Source organism: Erythrolamprus reginae, chromosome 8 (assembly GCF_031021105.1).
Source record: "Erythrolamprus reginae isolate rEryReg1 chromosome 8, rEryReg1.hap1, whole genome shotgun sequence".
Taxonomy (NCBI): domain Eukaryota; kingdom Metazoa; phylum Chordata; class Lepidosauria; order Squamata; family Dipsadidae; genus Erythrolamprus; species Erythrolamprus reginae.
Window position 1 is genome coordinate 25317838 of NC_091957.1, and position 26951 is coordinate 25344788.

Genomic DNA, 26951 nt, shown 5'->3' on the forward strand with positions numbered 1-26951 from the left:
GGCAGCCATGGGTGGGAAGTCACAAAGATATGCTGGGTTTCCTGCTTAAAGCACCTGGCCTGCCACCAAATCTTCACTGCCACCAGCATGCCACACTGCTCTCTGCTTGGACCCGTCAGAAAAAATGTGGGCAGTGGTGTTGAGGGTCCTCCTCAGCAGCCCAGAAGACTTCCTGTGTTAAGCTTCTTTCCTCTCCCATCGCCCACCTCCCTCTCTACCAGGCTGGCACACCTCCCTCTTTGCCAAGCCCGAGGGCAACCTGTGCTGGCTTAGGAGAAGGTGGTACAATATGCAGAAGGTCAGGGATTAAATGCATTGGATTTGCCAGCCTGCATTCAGCATCTAAATCTCCAATTCTTTGGATATACCAGCATTTTTATATTTCTGGCAACGTGTTGCCGATGCAAATGGTCTCACCTTCCAATTAATTAGGCAGGTTAGTTTTAGCAATATTAATGTAATACTTATTTTAAATAGGCAACAAGTAAGCATCAGTTTAAAAGTTGTTGTGATATACTGATTTCAAAACCACTGAGTTTACCTCCACTACGTCTACAAGATCCATCCAGATTGTGGTAGCCTCCTTTGGTAGCTCTACCTTTCTGCTAATTTAATGCAGGTATTAGAATTGTCTAACCGGATTTCAGTTTAGATATGATGTCATATAGCAACATTAGGGGAGTAATCAATATAATAAGCAAAGCATTAAACCTATGATTGTCGTCACAGGAATTTCCCCTATCGAATGTTTTAAAATACAATTTAGAATTTATTTATTTATTTATTTAATTAGATTTGCATGCCGCCCCTCTCCGAAGACTTGGGGCGGCTCACAACAACAGAACAATACAAATCCAATGGTTAAAAACAATTTAAAACCCTTAATATAAAAAAACAATCATACCTCTCATACAAACCATACGTAAAGCTGACCAATCAAATCCAAGGGTGGAGTTGCTGGAAGAGTTTGCATTGAGTTAAGAGTTTTAGATCATCTGTACTGCCGTAAGACTCCTCAGACGATGCGTACAGTCGGCAGTCACTCCAGCAGCATCCTGACTATCCATTATAACCACCACTCCCAGTTAATACCAAGGAAGCAGCTGCTGGCACACCTGCCTGCGAAGCCCAAAGCAAGGCCTCAACATGCCTGCTAATTGCACATGGCCCCCATTGGCCCCGAGGCATTGCTAAGGTGGGGGGTGGGGGAGAGGCTGGCCCTGTTCCAGTTCTAAGACGCACCCGGAATGCTTCACCCTGTGCCAGACTCCTCTTTGCTGCTGCACATGTCTAGACATGCTGGGTCCTCTGGTCAATACTTGGCCACCGTCACCGTTAAAAAGACACACACATTTGCCCTTTGGGTTCTTGGTTAGAGGATATGCCGTAGACCAGTAGTGGGTTTCACTTATCTTCACTACTGGTTCAGAACTGTTTGCTCTGGTCGCGTGCAGTACTTTTGCGCATGCACAAATCGTCTGTGATGACATCCGGGCGGGTGGGCGGAGCCTCCTGCTTCTGCCGCCGCCACTACCGGTTCATGCAAACCGGAGCCAACCGGTAACAATCCACCACTGCCACAGACGCTGCTAGGATAAGGTGACCAGATGTCCCGCTTTTGGTGGGACAGTCCTGCTTTTGAGCAATTCGTCCCGCGGCGTTTTTTAAAAGTCCCGATTTTTGGGAGATTGTGTTGGAACCGGAAGGACCATCTCTTCACCCTTTGATGCCGGGCGATAACGTGGCTTGAAGGGATCACCCGGCAAGCAGCTCAGCTTCCACACTGCCTGAAATCGGCCGATGCAAAGTGGGGAGGGGGGGAAGAAAAAAATAAAGCAATGGTCCAAAACTTTGGCGCTATCGGCTACAGATTGCTTTGCACATGCCCAACAGCAAGCGAGCGAGAGAGATCAGCGAGTTGGAAAAGAGACCGAGCGCGCACCTCTCCGGTGTTGGGCATAAAAGTGTAGGGAAACTGCTTTCTTTGAGGTGAAACCCCACCCTAACACTATTAAGTGGGAAAACAAACGCTAAGGTAAAATTCTGTAGAAATCTTTCACTCCCACCCACCCCGGTTAATGGTGTCCCGCTTTACCGAAGTTACAATCTGGTCATCTTATTCTAGGAACATCAACAAATCCTATGTATCTACACGTTGCACTTGCCATAAATACTAGTAAAATGTCCCAAAGGCGCCTTTTCCCATAGACACCTAGTAAATGGTCATTCTCCGCAGCACCTGTTTTCCTTCTTGCTTTACAGAACCATTTCTGATAAAATAAATAGCTGCAATTGGATATTCTTTTTAAAAAATCATGAAGCTGAAATCTACCAGCTCTTCACCCACTAAGATGGGCCAATCATAACAAGTGTTGAGATTTAGTTTGATAACAGATAATTTGCCTGAAGATGCGCCTAAATTCTATCCCTGGCATGAAAAAGCTCTGTCAGTATTGACTAAGATGACTTTGTACCCCAGAGATGACAATGCATTATACTGAAATTTACACAATGATGGAAATACCCTCTGGCCATTTTCTGAGCAGCTTAGAATCTTAGAATAGAACAAAGCTGGAAGGGACCTTGGATATCTTCTAGTCCAGCCTGCTGAAGCAGAAGAACATTATCTGTCTGTCCGTCCCCGTGGTCTTCAGAATGGCCTTCATCGCTGGCTCTCAGAAGGCCCTTCTGAGGCGACTGAGGGCAAGAGGTGGGGGGCAGCGAGAGAGAGTCTCAAACCAGAGCTTCCAAAGCCTCGTCCTCTAACCGATTCCTACCGGAGGTGACACAATTCCCAGGATACCAGAAAGCAAAGCTGTTTCCGACGGGAGACTGTACTTGTCCAGGAAGAAAATATGAATTATGTAGGTGGCCAGGAAGTTAATACATTTAAGCGGAATGGTATTTTCTCGGCAGCCCTGTCCTAGCCAACATAATGACAATATTCTACTTTCAAAATCTGCCGATATCAGCAAGAGATGCTATAAAAAAGCCAAAATGGCAGCAGACGGCAGTTGCTCTGATCTCACCCTTTTCGAGTTGGGTGGTGCCCTTCCCGCCTTGTTTTGAGATGATGTGATTTTTTCAAAACTTCAGGGCTGGCCAGTGCTACAAAAAAGCCAGCCCAGTTCTAGGCTGCATTAACAGAGGGATAAAATCAAGAGCACGTGAAGGGTTAATACCACTTTATAATGAGGACCCGGATTGTGGGGGCAATATGCTGGCTCTGTTTTAAAAAGTGCTATTGCTAACATGTTATAAGCCACCCTGAGTCTAAGGAGAAGGGCAGCATAAAAATTGAATTAAATACACAAACAAACAAACAAATAATGTGATAAGGCCACATTTGGAATACTGCATTCAGTTTTGGTCGCACGATGTAAAAAGGACATTGAGACTCCAGAAAGAGTGCAGAGCAGAGCAACAAAGATGACTAGGGGACTGGAGGCTAAAACATATGAAGAATGGTTGTAGGAACTGGGCATGGCTAGTTTAATGAAAAGAAGGACCAGGGGAGACATGATAGCAGTCTTCCAAGATCTCAGGGGTTGCCACAAAGAACAGGGAGTCAAACTATTTTCCAAAGCACCTGAGGGCAGGACAAGAAGCAATGGGGGGAAGCTGAACAAGGAGAGAAGCAACTTAGAACTAAGGAGAAATTTCCTGACAGTTAACAATTAATCCATGGAGCAGCTTGTCTCCAGAGGTTGTGAATGCCCCAACACTGGAAGCATCTAAGATGATGTTAGATAACCAGTTTCTAAGAAGAGACTGGATAACCAATTATCTGGTGTAGGAGCTCCTGCTTAAGCAGGAGGTTGGACTAGAAGACCTCCAAGGTCCCTTCCAACTCTGCTATTCTATTCTATTCCTATTCTATTCTAATTCTATCCCATCCCATCCAACATTCTATTCTATTCTATTCTACTCTAAACTCTACTCATTCCAATATTGTATTCTATTCTATTCTTTTTTAAAGCAACCAGGCACGCTCTGTTTGACTTGTTTTTATTTGGGTGCTTGGAATAATACATTCATTCCAGCGATGGGTTGCTCCCAGTTCAGCCTGATTCTCCAAACTGGTAGCAACGGCGGCGGGAGGCTCCACCCACACACACAGGATGCTTCTGCGCAAACCAGTAGCAATGGGTTTTAGAAGCCGCTACTGATTCATTCCCATTTTAGAGGTGGAGACTCAAGACCAAGAAAATGATTTGTTCCCAATCCATTATCAATCTTTCTCTCTACATTTGATTGGTGTCAATTCTGTCTAACTATATGCATATATAACATATATAATTTATGTATGGTATGTTTGTGTGTATGTCTTGTTTTTAAATAAGGGGTTTTTAGATATTTTTAAATATTAGATTTGTTATTGTACATTGTTTTTTATTATTGCTGTGAGCCGCCCCGAGTCTACGGAGAGGGGCGGCATACAAATCTAATTATTATTATTAATAATAATAATAATAATAATAATAATGCTAGTTGAAATGGTAGTTACCAAAAAAATATATTATGTTTTCCTTCCAGCTTGCTCCCCCGGATTCTTTAAACAAGACGTCTCCAACGGCGCCTGCTTGAAGTGTCCAGCGCACACACTGCCTTCGTTGGAAGGCTCCACTCTGTGTCCTTGCGAGGAAGGCTACTTCCGGGCTCCAAGTGATCCGGTGTCCATGTTGTGCACAAGTAAGTGAGAAACAGAATCGGTGCCGAGGAGGGACCTTGCTAGGAAGGACGATTTGCTTTGCCCCCCTCTCGCCCAGGCTAGGCGGGCTGAGATAAGCACTGGACAATACAAACGTTCTGTGTGTATCAGATCTTGGAAAGGGGAGTAAATGCACATGGCGGGACCTACACTTTAATGACTTTTCCCGACCTCTGTTTAATGAAACAATTCTGGAATTAAAAAAACAAACAAAAACCTTAAGATTGGCTTCTACAATTTTGCTTTGTCCGTATCCTCTAAGGAAGTGCAGAACAGAAGAGGAAGGAAAGGCATCAGGAGATAAAGGGCAGAGAGATACACAATGGAAACTGAGAGAAATATGTGCTGTTACTGTACTTTTTGAAGTATAAGATGCATTTTCTCCCCCCTTAAAAGAGGATGGAAATGTTGCTGCATCTTATACACCAAATACGGCCATTTTTGCTCTCCCGAAACCCCGCCCTGCATGTCAGGTTTTTGCCAAGAACAGGCCCGGGGTTTTTTGCAAAAATTGAGTCCACTGAGGGTTTGGGAGGCCTGCAGAGTGCTCCTGGGGGCTGGGGAAGGCAAAAACATGATGTGTGGGGAGTTTGGGAGGCGAAAAACAGGCCAGTCTTTTGTGAAAATGGGGGCATTTTTGTCATCCCCAGCCCCCAGGAGCACCCTGCAAACCTCCCAAAGTCTCTGTGTCCCTTTCTCATGAAAAACAGGCCCGTTTTTTACTTCCCAACTGTCATGTTTTTGACCTCCCCAGGGCCCCAGGAGCAAATCCTCTGCATGCCTCATTTTTGTGAAAAACAGACCCGTTTTCACCTTCCAAACTCCCAGTTTTGCAAAAAATAAATTTTTTTAAAAGGGACACACAGAGGGTTTAGGAGGCCTGCAGAGTGCTCCTGGGGACCAGGAAGAGCAACAACTGTTTTTTTTTCATGTATACATCTTTGAAATCTTGATGTGTCTTATACTCATGTGTGTCTTATAGTCCAAATAATACGGTAATCAGTTAAATTTCTGGTTTAAGTAACCATCTTTGGCATTGCATCCAAAAGACCTTGGCATCTTCTTTTATTTTTTTCCCAATTATTCTTTTTGTCTCCTATCTGACAGAGCCCCCCTCTGCTCCTCAGGGGGGTGACAGCAATTGGTCTAGGCGCTAAAGTCCAGCTGCGTTGGTCTCCACCCCAAAACACAGGTGGCCGCCAAGATGTCACTTACAGAGTGTCATGCGAACAGTGCTGGCCAGATTCGGGGGACTGCCGGTCTTGTGACGCCACTGTCCGATATTCGGACAATCCACACAAACTCACTGGCACGTCTTTGACGGTTAGTGATCTGGAGCCACACGTGAACTACACTTTCACCGTAGAAGCTCATAATGGAGTGTCTTCCTTCAGTACCCAGCGCAGCTATGGAGGTCACCAGCATCAGCGTCAATCAGACAGGTAAAGGGTCTTGGGTAGCGTAACCAGATTAAAAAGAGACGGGATTTAGTGATACGGCTAGATGACAATTTCCCAGGGCTGACAGTTCATGGCCCCTGGGTGGGAATTAAGAAATGCTACAGTTCTTTGATACTTTTGGTATTTAATTTATTTTATTTTAATTTAATTTAATTTGATTTATATGCCCGCCCATCCCCATGAGACTCAGGGCGGCTTACAACAATAAAATGATACAATGGAAGTCAAATATAAAACAGTAAAAACAGTAAACCCCATTAAACTAGTCAATAAAACCCCTAACCAAACTGTACAATCATACACACACACATACCAAACAAATCATAAATTCGGCTATGACTAGATGTTAACTCTCACAGACCCCAGGCCTGACAGCAAAGCCAGATCTTGAGGCCTTTCGGAAGGTCAGTAGGGTGGGGACCCAGAAAAGGCCAACCCTGTGGGATCTAATTGGTCTTTGGGAAGTATGCGGCAGGAGACGGACCCGTACATAGTCTTCATATTTTGGTGAGACTCTGTGGGTCATTTGGTTCTACATCAAAATAGATAATTTTGTGATACGGTTATCAAATCCTTCCGTTTTAACAGACTGTGGCCTTCCGAAAACAAAATCGGCCAAACCACTTAAGTTTTTGTGGCTCCTCTCCAAATTCTAATCATGGCTACAAGAATGGAGAAAGGTTTCTCATTTTGGGGCAGCCTCTTTAGCATTAGGAAGCACTCAAGTGACTAAGTTGTCCCCTACTGAAAGGGAGCAGCTTTTGATTCTATAAATCCAGCCTGGGTTGATATATAATTCATGTCATTGTATCTGGCAAAGGCAATAACTGGCTACAGGTGCGATTTGTCAACCTTTCTTCTTTTTCTTTCTCTTCCTCCCCTTGTTCAGAACCACCCAGAGTAACTTCAGTGACAATGGACAGTCGCACCACTACTAGTTTAACATTATCTTGGACTGTTCCTCCTCGCCAGCAGAGCCATGTTTGGAAATACCAGGTTACTTACAAGAAGAAGGTATAACTCTCTGCCATCATTGCAAGTACCTTTGGGACGGCTGGTATTTTGAAATAGGAAAAGTGAGCCATGAGACTCACGTTGGTTTTTTGTTGTTGTTGTTACAGAAGGATGAAAACAGCTATTCAGTCCTGCGCTCTGAAGGAAACTCGGTCACCCTCCATAAGCTGACTCCTAAGACCAAGTATCTGGTGAGCGTCCAGGCGTTGACTCAGGAGGGTCATGGAGCGCACAGCATGGAGCACGAGTTTGAGACGCTCCCTGAAAGTGAGTTAGCTTTGGATCTTTCTTTCTCTTTCTTTCTCTCTTTTTCCTTCCTTCTTTCTTTTTCTTTTCCACTTTTTCTTTCTCACTCTCTTTCTGTTTCCTTTCTGTTCTCTTTCCTTCATTTTCTTTCTCTTTCTTTCTTTTCTTTCCCTTTCTTTCCTTTTTTCTTTTTCTTTCCTTTCTTTTCCTTTCTCTCTTTATTTATTTATTTCTCTTTCTTTCTTTTTCTTCCTCCCTCCCCTTATTTCCTTCCTTCTTTCCTTCCTTCCCAGAGGAACCTCTTAGGATTAATGAGGTGGCAGGGAAAACAAATGCAGTATTGAGGCAGAGTTAACCATTTCAGAACCACCTATCCTGGTAATACTTGTCTTTTGAAAGGCTTCCTCTACCTGTAGTACTCTTGTCTCCGTAGGTTCAGAGGGGTGTGAATACCGCTGCGGTCCTTGGAGGCTCCATTGCTGGTTTCATCTTCATGCTTGCTGTCATTGTGATACTTTTTATCTTCCTTCGACAGAGGTTTGTCCATTTGTCTTAAAATTCTGTTTCTTTCGAACACCAGGCCTTTCAGATGGTCTGAAAATGCCCAATTTCCCCCCATATTTTGTCCTCTACGTGCCTCCACTTTAACACTCAGGCTCTGTGGTTATTGAAACAATACAAATTTTATGCCCAAAGAAGAGAACAGGCGTTGGGCGAACTGTCTCAGTTTCTTCACTCCCATTTTATCCAACAACTGCACTTACTGGGTTACTATTTTCTCTCTCTTGCTGTTTTATTTTTATTTTTTGCTGGAGTTCCTTCAAAGATGAAGGGGGGTGGGGTGAAGCAGGGGAGGGAGGAGGAAGAACAAGTAGAGGCGGGAGTTAGTACAAGGAAATGTAGAATTCCATCCAAACGACCAAGAATCTAGCTCAGGGGTGTCAGCCTCAATTTCATTGAGGGCCGCATCAGGGTTGTGTTTCACCTGGGGGAGGGCTGGGCTGGGCATGGCCAGCTCTATCACTCGTGTCTGTGGCCGCCCAAGTGTTCTGCCAGTGAAAGCAGGCTCCCTAGCTCTGTTTTCAGCTGCGACGGCTTCCTGCAACTCTCTGCCAGCAAAAACAGCTTGGGAGGGCCGCGGCCTACCCATTTTCGCTGGCAGAAGCACCACGGTCCAGTCCTCAGGCCAGACATAAGCATTTTTCGGTCTGAATCCAGCCTGCCAGCCTTGAGTATGACACCCCTGATCTAGATGGACCTCAATTTAATCTCTCTTGGGTTAGTCATATTAAAAAAAAATTACAGCAGAGGAAAGCATGCTAAGTTAAAAGATAGGCGTATTATCCAGTTTTTTAAACCTGCAAGAAAATGAACGTTAATAGTAGGCCCAGTGCACCATTTCTGCAGGAGAGAAAACCTGAAGAGGAAACAATGCAGGAGCTGAAACTGATAAGCCGTCTCCAGGGCCTCCTATGAAAACTGGGCCTCCTTATTTCAAAGTTTCAATAACAATGGGAGGAGGAGGAGAGAAAGACTACAAATCAGGGTTCTTTAATCCAGCTTTTGGGAGATGCCTGTGGGGGGGAGTTGAAGACTCTGCTGTCTTTCTGGGAATTATCAGTTAACCCTTCCAATTTCACTTAGGAAAAAGAATTTGCGGGCCCGGCAGACTTCAGAAGATGTTTACTTTTCCAAATCTGGTGAGTATTAAGTCACTTGATTCTATGGCTGTGCTAGGAAAATTGAACAAAACAGGGACCTTGGAAAGGATCCAAAATACAATAATCCATTTGGGCCCTGAGTAGGAACATTTGTTCTTCATATTTTTTTTGTAAAGAAAAAAAAAGTGCCATTTCCATCCAATCGCTAAGATGCAGACCGCAGAGAGAGGCTGGGTTTGGATCGGACTGGGCAACACAAGTTTCTCTTCATTTCAAACCAGAGAAGCCTCGCTTGGCGTGCTATTCCCGTTTTCTCTCCTTTGACTCTGCAGATCAGCTCAAACCTCTGAAGACGTATGTGGATCCCCACACCTATGAAGACCCCCAATCAGGCAGTCCTGAAATTCACCACTGAGATCCACCCTTCCAGCATTTCCCGACATAAAGTGATCGGAGCAGGTAGGGATTCCGACCCCCTCAAACAGGGCCAGGAAGACAACGTGGCTCCTCTGTTGGGTTGGTTCGTTCATGATGGTTGAATTTATTTAATCACCCACTCAGCAGTGAAATCTATTTACCTTCCTTACTGGTTCGGAAGTGCACGCTTCGCATGCATGGGTTCGCTGCATTCATGTGCATGCTTTTTTACCTTCACTCCTCTTGCATACTTTTTCACCCTTGCTCCGCTTGCATGCATGCTTTTTCACCCTTACTCCCCTCGCACAAGTGCTTTTTTCACCCTCTGTGCATGCACAGAAGGCTTTGTGCATGCTCAAAGGGTTAAAAAAAGAAAATGGCGGCATCCAGGTGGGTGGGCAGAGCCTCGCGCTTCACTGCTACTGGTTCTCTGAACCACTGGTGGCCACTGCCAGTGATACGCCCAAACCAGGCTGAACTGATAGGATTTCAGCCGTGCTCCCACTCCATCACAAATTATTCAAAGAGATTCTTTCAACACCTCCGTTTTTTCCCCCTCTGTTAGGAGAATTTGGTGAGGTTTATAAAGGAATCCTGAAAAGTGGCAAGAAGGAGAGTCCCGTGGCCATAAAGACACTGAAATCTGGTTACACTGAAAAACAACGCATCGACTTTTTGAGCGAGGCGAGCATCATGGGGCAATTCTGTCACCACAACATCATTCATTTGGAAGGAGTTGTCTCCAAATGTAAGTGCTGGGTAGAAGCCTAGCTTGGGTCTTGGGTTTCTGGTCCCAAGACATCACATTCCCCTGGGCAGTGATAGCAGGTGAGATCTTGAAAGGGTTTCACCTGTCGCCCTTTCCTTTCCTGTCTAGATAAGCCTTTCATGATCATCACCGAATACATGGAGAACGGTGCCCTGGATAAATTCCTACGGGTAGGTCTACACCCTTTCCTCTTCTCACATGTAGAGCAAGGGAGCGACTCTCCCTTGTGAATCAACTCTTTCAAATCCTCAAAGGCGAAGAGGGATGGAGGTGTGTTTGGACTCCGAACACCTGTTTAAAAATCCTCCTCTCAAGTCGGCTTGGTAGAAAATATGGTGGCTCTGAATCCTTCCATCTTTTTTATCCAACAGGAAAAAGACGGGGAGTTTTGTGTCATCCAGTTGGTAGGCATGTTGAGAGGAATCGCTTCCGGAATGAAATATTTGGCCAGCATGAACTACGTCCATCGGGATCTGGCTGCTCGCAATATCCTTGTGGACAGCCAGCTGGTCTGCAAAGTCTCTGATTTTGGTCTATCCCGTGTCCTGGAGGATGATCCCGATGCTACTTATACCACCAGCGTAAGTGACTGTCTTCCCTCTTAAGTCATGAATTGCCAAGATAATTCTGAAGAACAGGGAGGTTACTACGACTGAAGCAAAGTGCCTAGAGCTATGGATGACATAAGGGAATTATTGCTAGGTTGAATGAGAATCTGGAAACGGAGGAAGGGGATAAATGTAAAGGTTCCCCCGCACACACGCGGTAGTCATTTCCAGCTCTAGGGGGTGGTGCTCATCTCCGCTTCAAAGCCGAAGAGCCAGCACTGTCCGTCCGAAGGCATCTCTGTGGTCATGTTGCTGGACATTAATAAATGCCAAAGGCACAGGGAATGCTGTTACCTTCCCATCAAAGGTGGTCCCTAGTTTCCTACTTGCAGTTTTTATGTGCTTTCGAACTGCTAGGTTGGCAGAAGCTGGGACAAGTAATGGGAGCTCACCCTGTTACACAGTGCTAAGGATTCGAACCGCTGAACTTGGCAACTTTAAGACTTATGGACTTCAACTCCCAGAATTCTCCAGTCTTAAAGTTGCCAAGTTTGAGGACCCCTGAGGTAAAGGTTCCCTTGCACATATGTGCTAGTTGTTCCCAACTCTAGGGGGCGGTGCCCATCTCTGTTTCAAAGCCTAAGAGCTAGTACTGTTGGAAGATGGTCATACGGCCAGCATGACTATATGCCAAAGGCCCATGGAACACTGTTACCTTCCCACCAAAGGTGGTCCCTATTTTTTTATTTGCATTTTTACATGCTTTCGAACTGCTAGGTTGGCAGAAACTGGGACAAGTAACAGGAGCTCACTCCGTTACACAGCACTAGGGATTCAAACCGCTGAACTGCCAACCTTTCAATCGACAAGCTCAGTGTCTTAGCCGCTGAGCCACCGTGTCCCTTTAAAAAGGAAGATGTCAACACATGAATTTGTCTTATTCCACAGACTCCAGTGGGAGCTCAGTGTGGTAGGAAAGGGAGGGACGGTAGGGAATGAAGAAACCTCTCTCTTCCCAGGTTTATAAACCAGCTGGGAAGTTTGCCAAGTCTCCAGCCCAAAACTGATTTCTGTTCATTAACCTCTGCCAAAGAGCTCTAACGCTTGCTGGAACTGCTCCTCTATCTCACTTTTCACTTCTAATGTATGGATGGTTCTGGCCTAGCATGATAATTGAATTCAGTCACTCTGGTTTGTAAGCAAGATTCGTGGCTTGCCGTTGTATGCAAACCAGGCCCCTACCCCTAGTTTAGCAGATCATGATTAAAGCAAGGGGGCCACAGTACAAATACGTGAATTCCCCGCAGAAACTCTAAGCGGGTAGGGATACGTTTAAGAAACCACAAGTATTAAAGGTCTTTGAAGTCAGAGGAGGAAATAAAATAAAATATTTATAATCTATGTATAAAGGTGACACACTATGTGATTTGCGCCCTTCCACCATTAGTGCTTTTGATTTACAAGTTTGCTTTTCCTCCCACTCAGGGTGGGAAAATCCCCATCCGATGGACGGCGCCCGAGGCCATCTCTCATCGCAAATTCACTTCTGCCAGCGACGTCTGGAGCTACGGAATCGTCATGTGGGAAGTGATGTCCTACGGCGATCGGCCTTACTGGGAGCTCTCCAATCATGAGGTAGGCCCTCAGAGACCCCGGTAGCAGATGCGGGATTTAGCCCTGGCAATGCCTGCCATCGCCCCTCGTCTCCTTCTAACAGTCTTGCTTATAAAGTAGCCTAAAGACCTTCCCACTGGTGGACCTGTCAGGAACAAAGGAAAGAGTATTCCCAATTTATTTTTCAGCTGAAGAAAAGGCTTTTCCTTGGGTTGATCTTGTAGTTGATCTTTACCAAGCATTTATTTTAGAATCCTAGGGCTGCAAGGGACCTTGGAGATCTTCTAGTCTTGTGATGATGATGATGATGATAATAATAATAATAATAATAATAATAATAATAATAATAATAATAATAATAATATATTAGATTTGTATGCTGCCCCTCTCTGTAGACTCGGGGCGGCTCACAACATAATGAACCTATGGTACGCGAACCTATGGTATGCGAGGTGTCCTCCATTGCTGTTCTGGGTTCCAGCGCACTGGCCAGCTGGTCTTCACATGCACGAGAGTGCCAGAAACCAGAAGAGCAGAAACCGGAGTACGCGCATCAGGAAGATGATCTTCCAGTTTCCAGTGTCCGCATGCGCACCAGACAGCTGGTCTTCGCATTTGCATGTGTGCCATAAACTGGAAGTCTAGGTGGCTGGAGTGCATACGCCCGCTGGAAACCGGAAGATCATCTTCCCAGAGCATGTATTCAGTTTCTGTTCTTATGGTTTCTGGCGCACACAAGCGCACTGGCCAGCTGATTTTTGCACATGCATGCATGCCAGAAACCAGAAGACCATTTCCTGACAAGCGCACGTGCGGTTGCTCTTCTGGTTTCTGGAGCACACATGCATGTTCCCGGTTCGGCGCTCGGTGCCAGAAAGGTTCGCCAACACTGCTCTAGTCCATTCCTGGCAAATGGTGGTGCAATCTTTTTCTTGAATCCCTCAAGTGATGGATTTCCCTCCCAACTCCAGGCAGGAGGCTGTGCCCTCAGAGCTCCATTTTCCACCGTTGTCGTCCCCTCTGGAGCTCTGGAACAAACTTCCACTTTGGACGGGGCACGAAGAGCCTCTCAAGTTTTTAAATACTTTTCTACCACTTTAAAAAGTTTTTTATATTCATGATAGTTATGTTAACATTGAGTTTTAAGTCGGCGTTTTATCTATCTTTTCAAAATATCCATCTTAAGTCTTCAAAGACAGGATACAAAATTAACGCGAAAATCAAGATAACACTCCTAAGTCCAGAAAATAGCTATTTCCAGAGGACACGGCCTTCGTTTGAAAAGGCAGACGAGCATTACGCAGATCAATTCTATCTATACAAAAGAACAAAAAAGATCAGTGGGGATGGATCTTGTTAGTCCAGCTTAGTGAAAGGGTTCTGAAATTCCCATGAGGATGTTGATGTGAGGGCTCCTTGGCCATCCGTTCTGCTGGGTGGTTACCTGAGCGCTTGTCTTTGGAAAGGCTGCAGGTTGCTGACCGTTCCCCGTCAGAGCTTTTCGTGTGTGGATGGTCTCCTTGGATGGGTGGCTCCCAACTGCTTATTTTCCTTCCTGAATAGGTAATGAAAGCCATCAACGAGGGCTTTCGACTCCCTGCCCCCCTGGAGTGTCCTTCTGCCATCTACCAGCTGATGATGCGATGCTGGCAACAAGAGCGAAGTCAGCGCCCAAAATTCACGGACATTGTTAGCATCCTGGACAAGCTCATCCGTGCTCCTGAGTCGCTCAAGACTCTGGCAGAGTTTGACCCTCGGTAAGTCTTGCTCTTGTATCCTTGTAGATTTCTTGCAGTTTTTGAACCTTTGTCTATGCTTTTCAACCCTTGCTCTTGACTAGAAATATGTACTGTATTTGTCGGAGTATAAGACACAGCTTTTTACTCCCCAAAAGAGAATGAAAACTTGGGTGCGTCTTAGACCGTGAATGTAGTCCCACCCAGCCATCCCCGTCCTTTGGCTTCTGCCTCCCAGCAATTTACCACCTTGCAACAAACAGAACAGAGCCTGTTAAGCCAAGCAAGTCATTATCAGCTTCCCGACCATCAGCTGATTTGAGGCAGGCAGGCCAGCCGCGTGCTAAACTGAAAGTGAAACTAGCTGCAAGGAGGTAAATTGCTGGGAAGGATGTAAGTCAACAACTATAAATGTCTGTAGAAAGTTCAGATTATTAGACTTATTTTTTAAAAGACTGTTTTATTATTTAATTTATTTGACTTATATGCCACCCAATCCTATGGGACTCGGCAGCTAGACAACAAAATGAAGAAGCTTTTAAAAATAAATGCTTGATATGAAGAGGGCCAGTGGTATTATATCTTCTTTTAAATAGCAGAGAATAACTATACTTCCAGAAAGCCACATCAATTATTAAAGATCCGTAAAAGTATAATCTGAAATGTAACAGTGTCCTGTTCAATATTAAAATAAGGAGCTGAGTTGGACCATGACTTAGTCATGTTTGGAGTAGACCTATTTAATTAATTGGGAGGAGTTAGTATGACTACATTTAGGAAAACTTTCTGGCATTAATATACTGCCATAATGTACATTTCTACAATTCTTTGCTATTTCTATGGGTCAGGCACACATGCACAGAAATACACAACAAACAGTGTATATCATCTGTGCTATTTGCTGGAAGGCAGAGGCAGAATTTTTTTCCTTGTTTTTCTCCCCCAAAATTAAGGTGCATCTTATACTCCAAACAATGTGGTATGTAAGAATAGACCCAGAAATAATAATGTCATGTTTACCTCCCCAAATCCCCAGTCCTATTTTAGAAATTATTTGGTTCTAAAGAGTTGCGGGCCTTTTTTTCTTTGTCTTTGAAGGATTTCCATCCGTTTACCCAGCACTAGTGGCTCAGAGGGGGTTCCTTTCCGAACTGTGGCAGAGTGGCTGGAGTCCATCAAAATGCACCAGTACACAGAGCACTTCCTAGAGGCTGGGTATAACGTTATTGAGAAGGTGGCACAGATGACCAACGAGTGAGTGCGGCTTTGCAGGTGTATGCCCTGGGAAATGGGCCTTTGGTCACTGAGTTCTAGACGTCCCCATCCTGAGGCCCACCGGCTAACACATTCCACTGCTTGTTTGGAAGTCTTTGCTCTGCTCCGTAGGAAGAATTTACATCAATCTTCTGAAAGATATTTCTTAGCATCCACTGCACTCCTCCTAAGGCAGAGGTCTTCAAACTTGGCAACTTTAAGACTTGTGGAATTCTGGGAGTTGAAGTCCACACGTCTTAAAAGTTGCCAAGTTTGAGGACCCCTGTCCTAAGGACATCCCTTTGCCCTACTTTTCAAGCAGAAAACTAGACTTCCTCTCGCAATTAACATTAGCCTTTAGCAGGAAGTAGGAAATGAACATTGTGCAAAAGCTATGTGTAAATGGAATAAGACACCTTTCTTAAGAAACCCATTCCGGGGACACAATGCCATTTTCCTTTCTTGTTTGCATGAAAGTCCCATGCAAAAGTGCTTTTTCAACCATAAGACATCTGTGACCTGGATGACTTGGGAACCCTCATAGATATCCACATGAATATAGCTTGGAAAATTATGTATTTGCACGCTTCGTTTTTCCATTTGTGTTCCCTTCACTTATGACTTTATATTTCATTTTCCTTTATAAAAGTCACTTAGGGCAGTGTTTCCCAACCTTGGCAACTTGAAGATATTTGGACTTCAACTCCCAGAATTCCCCAGCCAGCAAATGCTGGCTGGGGAATTCTGGGAGTTGAAGTCCAGATATTTTCAAGTTGCCAAGATTGGGAAACACTGACTTAGGGGATGCTATGTAGGAGAATGTCATGCGTTCACAATAATGAAACTATGGCTTTCCCCCTCCCACCAAAAATATGCATTACAGCAAATTCCATTTGCTCTGCCCACTGTCGTCTAAGGAGCGAAGGCTCCAAAGACCTACCCTATAATTAAGCCATTTTATGCCGCCAGACAAGCAAGAGTGGCTTATTAAATGCAGCGGGATATCTGGCCTTTTGGGATCTATGTAAGGGGAGTTTACAATCCCACTGCACAGAGGCTATAATATTTTTTTTTTAAAAAAACCCAACCCTCTGAATTATTACATATTGTGGTTGGCTATTTTAAAGGAAAGAAGCCTAAGCTGCCCAATGACTCTGGGGGGGAAAAAGTAAGATACCCCGCTAATTATTTTCGTCTCTTTCTCCTTCACTTTGGCAGGGATATCAAGAGGATTGGTGTGCGTCTACCAGGACACCAGAAGCGAATTGCCTACAGCCTCCTAGGACTGAAAGAACAAGTGACGACCATTGGCATTCCAATTTGAGCCGGAGAAATTGCATCTGATGTCGGTGGCTCAGTTGCCCTCTCTGGCTACCGTTAGAACAGAGGTCTTCAAACTTGGCAACTTTAAGACTTGTGGACTTCAACTCCCAGAATTCTACAAGTCTTAAAGTTGCCAAGTTTGGGGGACCCTTGGTCTAGAACCACTCGCAAAACAGACTTCCTGGTATATACTTGAAGTGGAGCATCAACAGTGACCTCTCCTCACCAAAGATGCTGGCAGTTTAGTGCCTCTCTTCCCCCCTTGCTTCACACCCTGTATTTATTGCCTGTCTTTGTGATGAATCCGTTGGAAACTGCCATTGTGCCATTTGATGAAGCGTCCAGGACGGTGCCTTATTTCCTCAAACAGAGTGGCCACGTGGCATCCTGCCAGCCTGACAAGTCTTGCCTGGAAAGACCCTCAGGCTACTGAATGTTTATAAATCCCCTCCCACATATCCCTTCTTTCATCTCCTTTCTCCATTTTGCCTCCGAAACCTTTGACTCTACTGCAACTTGAGATCATCGGTCCACTGCTGGCGTGCCACATGTTCTTCTCCCGAGTTTCTTTTTTCTGAAACAAAAGCCAGCTCCTCCTCCTCACATTCAAATATCTTAGGGTCTTTTTCTCTGGCATTAAAAGTGGAGGAGTCCATAATTATAGCATATATAAGAAGCTAGGCTTTAGCTTTAATTTGATTAGCACCACGCACATTTAGAAGGCCACAGCAGGACACGTAAGAACTACTGGATGTTCTGTTCTTGATTTTTGCTGTTCTTTGGGCATATAGAAGAATTTTCCTTCTATTTTCTTTTAAACTCTTTAATGAATCTAATCTGGCACTTCCAAGAGGCTGTACACGGACTTTGCTCAAGCCTCACCTTAACTGTGGTTTGCCAAGAGTAATCCAGAAACCACTCTTTGCAAGCCAGCTTATTTGTTATTTATTCACCCTTCCTTCCAAGCTGCTTCGTAAATGCACTCTCGACTTCCGGACAGTTATTCTTCCCTCATATCAATATTTCATTAATAATGTTAATTTATTTTTATATTTATTACTTTTTTTTTTAAAAAAGAGAACCGTTTCAATGTTAAACGTAATGCGTATTTTTTAAAATAAAGAATTTTACTTTTGTTTGGGCATAAATAATTCTCTAGCATAAATAAAATGTTTTTTTATTCTTTTTCCGATGTGTTACTGTGAGTTGGAGGAAATGAGGAGTGTGGAATGGGAAAATACCAATAGTAGAATTCAGACAGCTAGCAAAGAAAAGGAAGTTCGGGACCGACCAAAGCAAGACAAGGTGTGGTATGTGCACCACATAATAAAGAAGAGCAGTCTTTGCTAATGGGGCCATGGTTTCCTCCTCTTCTGATTTCCAAAGGAATTAGAAATTTGATCTCCGAAGGATGATTTAAAGTATTGGTTGGGGTTTTTTTAATATTGCCATGGAAACTGACAGGTCTACATCAGAAAGCTGAGCGTGGAAATGAAAGGAGCTCACCAGGCAGGCATATTTCTTCATCAACTTCCCAGCAGCATTCACTCGTTTCGGTTCACATTTCTGACATTTCAACTTTAGATTTCTGTTGTCTTATGTACAACAGACATTCCCTGGTGCAAAGCAGGGATGGGCAGCAGGCAGGATGGGGTGGAACACAATTCCACCAGTGGAAATTTATTTATTTATTTATTGGATTTGTATGCCGCCTGTCTCTCAGGACTCGGGGCGGCTCACAACATAAATGAAGCTGTGTGCCCAACTCCATCTGACTATCCCACCCTCCCATCCTCCTCCTCCTTGGAAAGCGGCAGGGAGACCAGCACCGGCAGGAGTTGCAGGGGGCCCATTTCCTCCCCCATCTTTTCTCAACAGCTGATTGGCACCCGTTCGCCTAGCTACCCAGACTGAGGCAGGGGGCGACCCAGGAAGGAGAGCGTGCCCATTCTTGGTGCAAAGGGATTGAAAAGATCCTCCTAGAGAGCACTACAAAAATGGCTCGGGATTAATCTCTCTGAACAACCCAATGCATTTGTATGCAACGAGCAAGCTCCGTGTTTTAACTCGGAGCCTGAAATGATCATGGTGCCATGGAGGCACAGCCCCATCATCAGAACAATGCAGGTAGGTTTAGTGCTGCAGACTCTCCTTCCTTCAACCTGCTTGTCTACAGTGCCTGCTCCGGGCCCTGCCCAGTGGATTTCTGTCACACAGCAACTGATATATCACATGACGGTGCGAACATTTGTTCAGTGCATGACGATACCTGTTTGCAAACAGCTGCAAAATAACTTTGATGTTTTTTATCCCACAGTAAGTGCCAACCTAGAGGGGAAAAGATGGCAAGTCTGATAAGCAGCTCTATCTGGGAAAGCCAGGCTACAAATTAGTCTACATAACACTCATTTAGAGTTGGGGGGGGGGATCCTGTCTACCAGTCTTAAAAGTTGCCAAGTTAGAAGAGCTCTGCTTTATGGGGATTGTGTAACCCTGGAGTTGAGAAACAAAACTAGAGCTCTTGGGCAAGAACTACAGCTAAGTGCTAGCTGTAGTATAGCAGTTCAAATCTCACCTCTGGTTCAAGGTTGACTCAGCCTTCCATCTTTCTGAAGTGGGTAAAATGAGGACCCAAATTGTTGAGGGCAATATGCTGATTCTGTAAACCGCTTAGAGAGGGCTGTAAAGCACTATGAAGCAGGTATATAAGTCCAAATGCTATTGCTATTGTTTGGCTCAACAAATTTGACATGAGCGGATTCTAAAAATATATACAGTATATGTTGGCAGGCAAAAACACAGCCCACAAGCTGCAGGAGGACCGAATGTGGGCAAGTCAACTGCTGTTGTTAACTAAAGGGAGGAAAACAGCAGGCAGAAGAAAGCCAATTGGCTAGATGGACTTCAGATTCACACATGTTGCCTACAGGAAAGTCAAACTGTGAATATTCTGTAGGAAGTTTACAACAGCTCATTGCCTTGTCATTTTACCAATGATTCTAAAAGCTCAAGGTGAATTTGCTGTCTCACAGTTATTCAAATGATTTAGACACCCACATTCTCACAACACACAGACTCCAGGAGAGAAAAGCATTGATTAAAACCCCAATTACTGCCCAAGCAACTTCTTGGGAGTTAATATGGGGATTAATGTCTTAATGGAAAATCTATCCCTCTTTTGGAAGAGCAGGGAAGATTATCAAGGCAGAGGAAGGAAACTGAGAGAAGATTCTGAATGAAAAATTATCCAACTGCCATCTTGAAAAATACACTTTTAAACCTTTACAGATGGCTACAAGCCCTCATTTTATTCAGTTTGATATTCAGCATTCTTTCCCCCCACCCTAATTTCAATTTTGTTTCACCAACATTCCACTTTTTAATCCTAACTGAAGTTGTAGAGCCATCTGTTTAATTTATCAGCACACTGATCGCCTCCCATCACTTTATGCAAATAAGCAGGAAGCTGTACAACATGTTGGGCTCAATAAGAGCTAGAACAAGGACTCAGGGACAGACTGACTCCTTCTTCTGAATCCCCCCAAAAGTATTCCAAGAGGCCGTCAGAAATGCTATTTGCCACAAGTCTGCAGAAATGCAGTATCCCCCCCCCCACAGCATGCCCAAGAAATAAATGGTGGGGAGGGACCCCCTCAGAGCTCCCCTAGATTTCTCTGCATATCACAGCAGAGGGCCATTCAGATAACAAACAAGAGAAGTGGGAAGTCATTTCCATATGAAAAACAATGGGAAGTCAGCAATATCACATACACACACAAAGAGAGAGAGAGAGAAAGGGAAAGAGAAAGAGAGATATTTTGAGTAATAGAAACACTCTAGCCTTAACCAGACTTTGCTTAAAGGGTATTCTCGGCTGGCTTTTGTTCTTTAAAATAGATACAAAAGGGTCTTTATTTATTTTATTTATTTATTTTGTCAAGCATGTACAAGATAGTAGGTATTGGTAAAAACATAAACATTAACAAAGTAGGCACAGGTAAGTAAGGCAATGTGGGCACATAAATCTTAATGAAAAGATTTCTAGAACTGTTTTGTTTCTCATTTTGATCAACCCAAGCTAAACGCATTGTGAATATATGGTGGCTCACAGAGCAGATCCAGATGGGCGTCTGAGCTCCCTTGGTTCTGATATTGTTGTTGTTAGTTGCGAAGCGGTGTCCGACCCATTGCCACCCCATGAAGAACGTTCCTTCAGGCCTTCCTGTCCTCTACCATCCTCTGGAGTCCATTTAAGCTCATGCTGACTGCTTCAGTGACTCCACCCAGCCACCTCATTTTCTGTTGTCCCTTCTTTTGCCCTCCATCGTTCCCAGCTTTAGGCTCTTCTCCAGTGAGTCCTTCCTTCTCATTAGGTGGCCAAAGTATCTGAGTTTCATCTTCAGGATCTGGCCTTTTAAAGAGCAGTCAGGGTTGATCTCCTCTAGGACTGACCAGTTGGATCTCCTTGCAGTCCAAGGGACTTGCAGGAGTCTTCTCCAGCACCAGAGTTCAAAGGTCTCCATTCTTTGGAGCTCAGCCTTCCTTATGGTCCAACTTTCACAACCCTACATTGCAATTGGGAAAACCCTAGCCTTGACTATGCACACTTTTGCTGGCAGGGTGATGTCTCTACTTTTTAGTATGCGGTCTAGCTTTGCCATGGTTTTCCTCCCCGAGAGCAAACACCTTTAAATTTCTTGGGTGTAGTTCCCATCTGCAGTGACAACACCAATCCCCTACAAATCAAGAATACATTGACAAAAAAATACTGCTAGTGTTTAATGCCATTTCTTAGACAGGTAAGGGTGAAAAAATCAATAAAAAGGAAAATGTAAAGAAGCAGATTGTGTGCAGGGGAGAGCAGGAGATAGGCAACTTTTAAGAAATACCCTGAGCTGAACTCTGGTTGACCCAATGAGTTGGCAAGACAATCATAGCCTCAAGCTGGTGAAAACTCATTATCTGCTCCCAAGATGTAGGTATTTCTGTGAGGGATCTTCCCGAAGAACAAATACTGACATGTACTTGCTTAGCTCTTTTTTGTTAATTAAATGAAATTAATTAATTAAACATGTACTATTGGAAATGTATGCATTCTGCTCTGGTGGCTACCCTAGTGCCATTTTCTTTTTTGAAGGAGTACACAACAATTGTGATTCTTTTCAATGGAATAAAAACATAGCAAAGCTCTGCAGCTAGCTGGGATGGTTTCACTCGGGGCATTTCACCAGCAGAAGGAGGACCTTGCTCTTTCCTAATCTGCACACATTCCTATCTGCACTGTCAGCATCTTCCACTGTCAAAACCAAGACAAACATTGGGATGAAAATGTACAGGACTGCAGAAGTCTTCCTTGGGGGCTAGAACCCCATCTAAAAATAAGACGCTCCAGCTTTGCTGGGCCTGCTGGGATAACAACCAAGAAGAGAATTGGCAGAATGAAGCAGGGAGCCTCCAGAGGGAACGGCAGTGATTTATTTACTTGGTGAGTTTGGGTACATTTCAGTCTGATCTGGTTATCTAGCCAAAAATAGCTCAGTTCAGCCAGTGGTCTGTAGGGAGAAAAGACTAACTTGGATATTATGTCTCAGGAGGCGAAGTGAGCCTCGTGCCACTGACTGGTCTTCAGGACTGTTCTTCCCCACTAACTAGGTTACTACTGGACCCACGTCTCTTGAACGGCAACTCTAATGAGGAGCCCAGTAACATCTGGCTATCAAATTCTTGCTTCTGAAGAGAGAAAACAATAACCGAATAGGCATTCAATTAGGAGCTAGTGGTGGGTTGCTACCAATTTGGGACGGTTTGTGCAAACCAGTGGTGGAAATTTGGCCACGGTCACCAAGCCGGTAGTGAAGGCCGCCTTGCTACCCCCCCCAAACCAGTTCCCTGGTGCTCACTGCTTAAAAGCGGCTGGCAAATAACCCTCTGCACATGCACAAAAGGCTTCTGCTCATGCTCAGAGGGTCAGTACCCAGCTGTGACGCATGCACGCACTTCTGAACCAGTCGGGAAGGTAAGAGAAACCCACCCCTGATTAAGACTGGCCAAAAACAGGGTGGGTCAGTCAGAAGTCTAGACTTGAAAGATTCTGGAGCAATAACTAAAGAGCATAAGGTCCATTGTAAGATAAAGTCAAAGAAGTTAAGCAACCTCCGCTGTTAAATTTTAACTGAAGAACTTTGATCCTCATTAAAGAAAGAAGAGGCAGTAGAAGCTCCCTTGTATCAGACACCTCCACTAGCCTGGCAGTCGGCATTCACATCCCAAACAGCCTGGTCGTTTCTAAGGGCCATCAAACACCTGCCTGCCTTCCTCCAATTCTGCTGCCTGAAGTGGGGGGGGGGGGGGCGGAGGGAATGGCCTTGAGGGAGTGGGGGAAGAAAACAAAGAGTCATAGAAACATAGAAGATTGACGGCAGAAAAAGACTTCATGGTCCATCTAGTCCAGGGGTCCCCAACCACCGGTCCGCGGACCAGTGCCGGGCCGCGGGGCATGTTGCACCGGTCCGTGGAGTCAGCAGCTGTCGGCCCTCATGCCGCCACCCCCTCCCTCCAGCGCTTCACCTCCCGCCGGGCAAGAGGCCTCGGGAGGCAGGTTCTGCCGGCCACAGGACGATGGATGGGACAGAGGGGCGGGAAGGACCGAGAGGCTCAAGCCTCTTTTGGCTTCTGCTGCGGGGCGCTTTTGCGTTTTTGGCTGGGGGGAGGCAGGAGGGCCAGCCTGACCCCCTCTCTCCAGCGCTTAGCTCCCGCTGGGCAAGAGGGCTTGGGAGGCAGGTTCTGCCGGCCACAGGACGATGGCGGGAAAGAGGGGCGGGGAGGACCAGCACCCCCATGCTTAATCCCGCCCCCAACCACGCCCCTTTCCGCCCCCTCTGGGCCATAGAAAAATTGTCTTGCTGAAACTGGTCCCTGGTGGAAAAAACGTTGGGGACCACTGATCTAGTCTGCACTTATACTGTTTCCTGTATTTTATCCTAGGATGGATATATGTTTATCCCAGGCATGTTTAAATTCAGTTCCAACCACGTCTGCTGGAAGTTTGTTCCAAGCATCGACTACTCTTTCAGTCAAATAATATTTCCTCACGTTATTTCTGATCTTTCCCCCAACTAACCTCAGATTGTGGCCCCTTGTTCTTGTGTTCATTTTCCTATTAAAAACGCTTCCCTCCTGAACCTTATTTAACCCTTTAACATACTTAAATGTTTCGATCGTGTCCCCTTTCCTTTCTCTCCTTCATACTATACAGATTGAGTTCATGAAGTCTTTCCTGATAGGTTTTATGCTTAAGACCTTCCATCATTCTTGTAGCCCATCTTTGGACCCGTTCAATTGAATCAATATCTTTTTTTAGGTGAGGTCTCCAGAACTGAGCACAGTATTCCAAATGTGGTCTCACCAGCGCTCTACACAGCGGGATCACAATCTCCCTCTTCCTGCTTGTTAAACCTCTAGCTATGCAGCATTCTGCTTGCTTTCCCTACCGCCTGACCGCACTGTTCACCCATTTTGAGACAGTCAGATATTAGAAATCAGGGAAAAGGGAATTGACTCAGGGTAGGAACATAACCTGGGTAAAGTCCCAGACAGGACCTATCTCATCCTAATGCCAAGATTTATTTATTTATGTATTTATTGATCACACTTATAAGCCGCCCAACTCCTTCTGGACTCTGGGTGGTGTACAACATATAAAAACAGAATAAAAACAGTCTAAAACCCATTAAAACCATTCATATAATTTGTGGGCCAGATCGAGATGACATCAACAGCCCCGGGCCTGCCAGCAAAGCCAGGTCTTCACAGCCTTCCGGAAGGCCAGCAAGTTGGAAGCAGTATGGACCTCCAGGGGCAGCTGGTTCCAGAGAACTGGAGTCACCACAGAGAGGACCCTCCCCATGGCCCCACCAGCCAACACTATCTAGTCCAAGGGTAGGCCAAGTTGGTTCTTCTATGACTCGTGGACTTCAGCTCTCAGAATTCCTGAGCCAATCATGCTAGCTCAGGAATTCTGGGAGTTGAAGTCCATATGCCATAGAAGAGCCAAGTTTGCTTACCCCTGAACTAGCCATGGGACCCAGAGAAGTCTAACCCTGTGGGCCCTTATCGGCTACTGGGAGTTATGTGACAGAATGTGGCCCCGAAGATAAAGAGAGGGAAGAGGAAAACTCATTCAGACTTGTGAGATTCTGCCATTATAGCTGCACAATGAAAGTGACTTCTTTGGGACATTGGCTTCCTAGGCTTATCCACCTGGAATGGCTGACATCTTTATAGATCTGGGACTAGCTACCTTACTTATTTCAACTTTACTATAGCTTACACACACACACACACACACACACACACACACACACACACACAAATGGCCTACAGCTAAAAGGTAGAGCTGTAATGTGACTCCTCTTAAAAGAACAGCAAGTTCTATGAATTGCCTTATACCCTACAAGACTTCCTGGATTCCATTCCTTCTTTCTTTCTTTTCATTTTAACAGCCCTTATTGGTGACCTCATTGCAAACAAAACTTTTGGCTGAATCATGCCTACTCCCAGGCAAAGAATGTTTAATCCCATCACACCATCCCCTTTTGTGATCTCTCATTACTTGTTTGTAAAGAGCTTCCAGCAACCAGACATAAAGACTTTTAAGCAAGCATATGCATTAATATCCGTATAATTAGGGTAGGTAATCTTAATCCAAAAAATAAACAGGACAGCCCAAGAGGTAAGAGTGAGCTAACCCGTGAAACAAGAGGGTTACTCATTCAAAGAACCATAAAACGTAAGGGCTGGGAGAGACCTCAAAGATCATCTAGTCCAACCCTGCCAGTATAGAAGTTCACTGCTGTGACATCCCTGAAGGTTGGCTATATTGCTGGCGGACACAGCTCCAGCAAAGGAAAACACAGCACTCTTCAAGATGTTCTGTTCTACTGTTGAAAAGATGGACCCAGGGGTGAGCTATTGCCCAGACCGGGGGGGGGGGGGGATGCAGTGGGGTAGCAAAAATGGAGCTCCACCCTAGAGCACCTAATTTGCACTGAAAGATGTTGAAAGAAAATGCAGAGCGTTCTGCATAAGCCACGCCCACAGTGTGGTAGTAAAAATTTTGGTAGCCCTTCACTGGATGGACCCCCTAGGACAATGATGGTGAACCTATGGCACAGGTACCAAAGGTGACACGTGGAGCCATATCTACTGGCATGTGAGCCTTTGTCCTAGCTCAGCTCATGTGCGTGCCGGCCACTTGATTTTTTGCTCACGTGGAGGCCATGGGAGGGTGTTTTCAGCTTATAGAGGGCCTCCAAGGGAATGGGGAAGGGCGTTTTTGCCCTTTCCAGGCTTCCTGGAAGCCTCTAGAGCCTGGGGAGGGTGAAAAATGGGCCTCCCAGACCTACCAGAAGTTGGGAGACCGGCCTACCAGAGCCCACCAGAAATTGGGAAATGGGCCATTTCTGACCTCCAGGGGGAGGGGGAGGCCGTTTTCACCCTGCCTAGGCATTGAATTATGGGTGTAGGCACTCATGCATGCATGATAGCATGCACACACACACTTTTGGCACCCACGGGAAAAAAGGTTCGCCATTATCAAAGAGTTTGTAACTTAAACCTGGAACAACCTTGTGCTACTCTCCTTCTCTACACGAAAGTCCTTCCGATATTTGAAAGAAGCTATCCTGTCTTCAAGTGGCCTTCCATTTTTAGGCTTCTTAGGATTCTCCCTAAGATTTTCCTTGCAGGCTCCTTGTCATCTTGCTTCCTCTCCTCTGGATAGGTTCTGATTTCTCACTCATAATATGCTGTGTGTGTTCTTAACTGAGGGGAACATCTTGGACTTCACTTTACGCACCTGTTGTGCACCCAAGATTTAAATCCCCGCTTCCTCCCCCCTAGAGCATCTACACTGCACTCAAGGCTAACAATTCAGTTTGACACCTAAGACACTCAAATCTTTATCAGGTACTGCTGTCCTGCATCTCATAATGATTTTCCTTACATAAATACAGAATTCTTCACTTATCCCCACTGAAGTTTATCTTACTAGCTCTTCTTTATGTTTGCAAGTTTCTCCTAAATCTTTTTTTTTGGTATTTGCTAGGGCTGTCCGTCTAATCCTTGGTGTCAATCTGCAAATGTACTTTACATTCCCCCCCCCCCATTGGTTAGAATTATGCTGAACACTAAAGGATCT

The 26951-nt window shown here is 45.0% G+C and overlaps 1 protein-coding gene across 1 annotated transcript in view; it reads left to right on the plus strand.

Annotated features, from left to right (window-relative positions):
* EPHA2 (EPH receptor A2) overlaps window positions 1-17888 on the plus strand; it is a 37853-nt gene extending 19965 nt beyond the window's left edge. Inside the window, 17 exon segments of the mRNA XM_070759448.1 lie at window positions 4537-4692; window positions 5819-5838; window positions 5840-6124; window positions 6126-6153; window positions 7061-7185; window positions 7293-7456; window positions 7873-7968; window positions 9076-9131; window positions 9425-9474; window positions 9476-9551; window positions 10075-10257; window positions 10387-10448; window positions 10650-10859; window positions 12312-12461; window positions 14004-14197; window positions 15275-15430; window positions 16649-17888. Coding sequence (XP_070615549.1) covers window positions 4537-4692; window positions 5819-5838; window positions 5840-6124; window positions 6126-6153; window positions 7061-7185; window positions 7293-7456; window positions 7873-7968; window positions 9076-9131; window positions 9425-9474; window positions 9476-9551; window positions 10075-10257; window positions 10387-10448; window positions 10650-10859; window positions 12312-12461; window positions 14004-14197; window positions 15275-15430; window positions 16649-16754 — 2117 coding nt within the window. The 3' untranslated portion in view covers window positions 16755-17888.
* Window positions 17889-26951: the final 9063 nt, after the last annotated feature.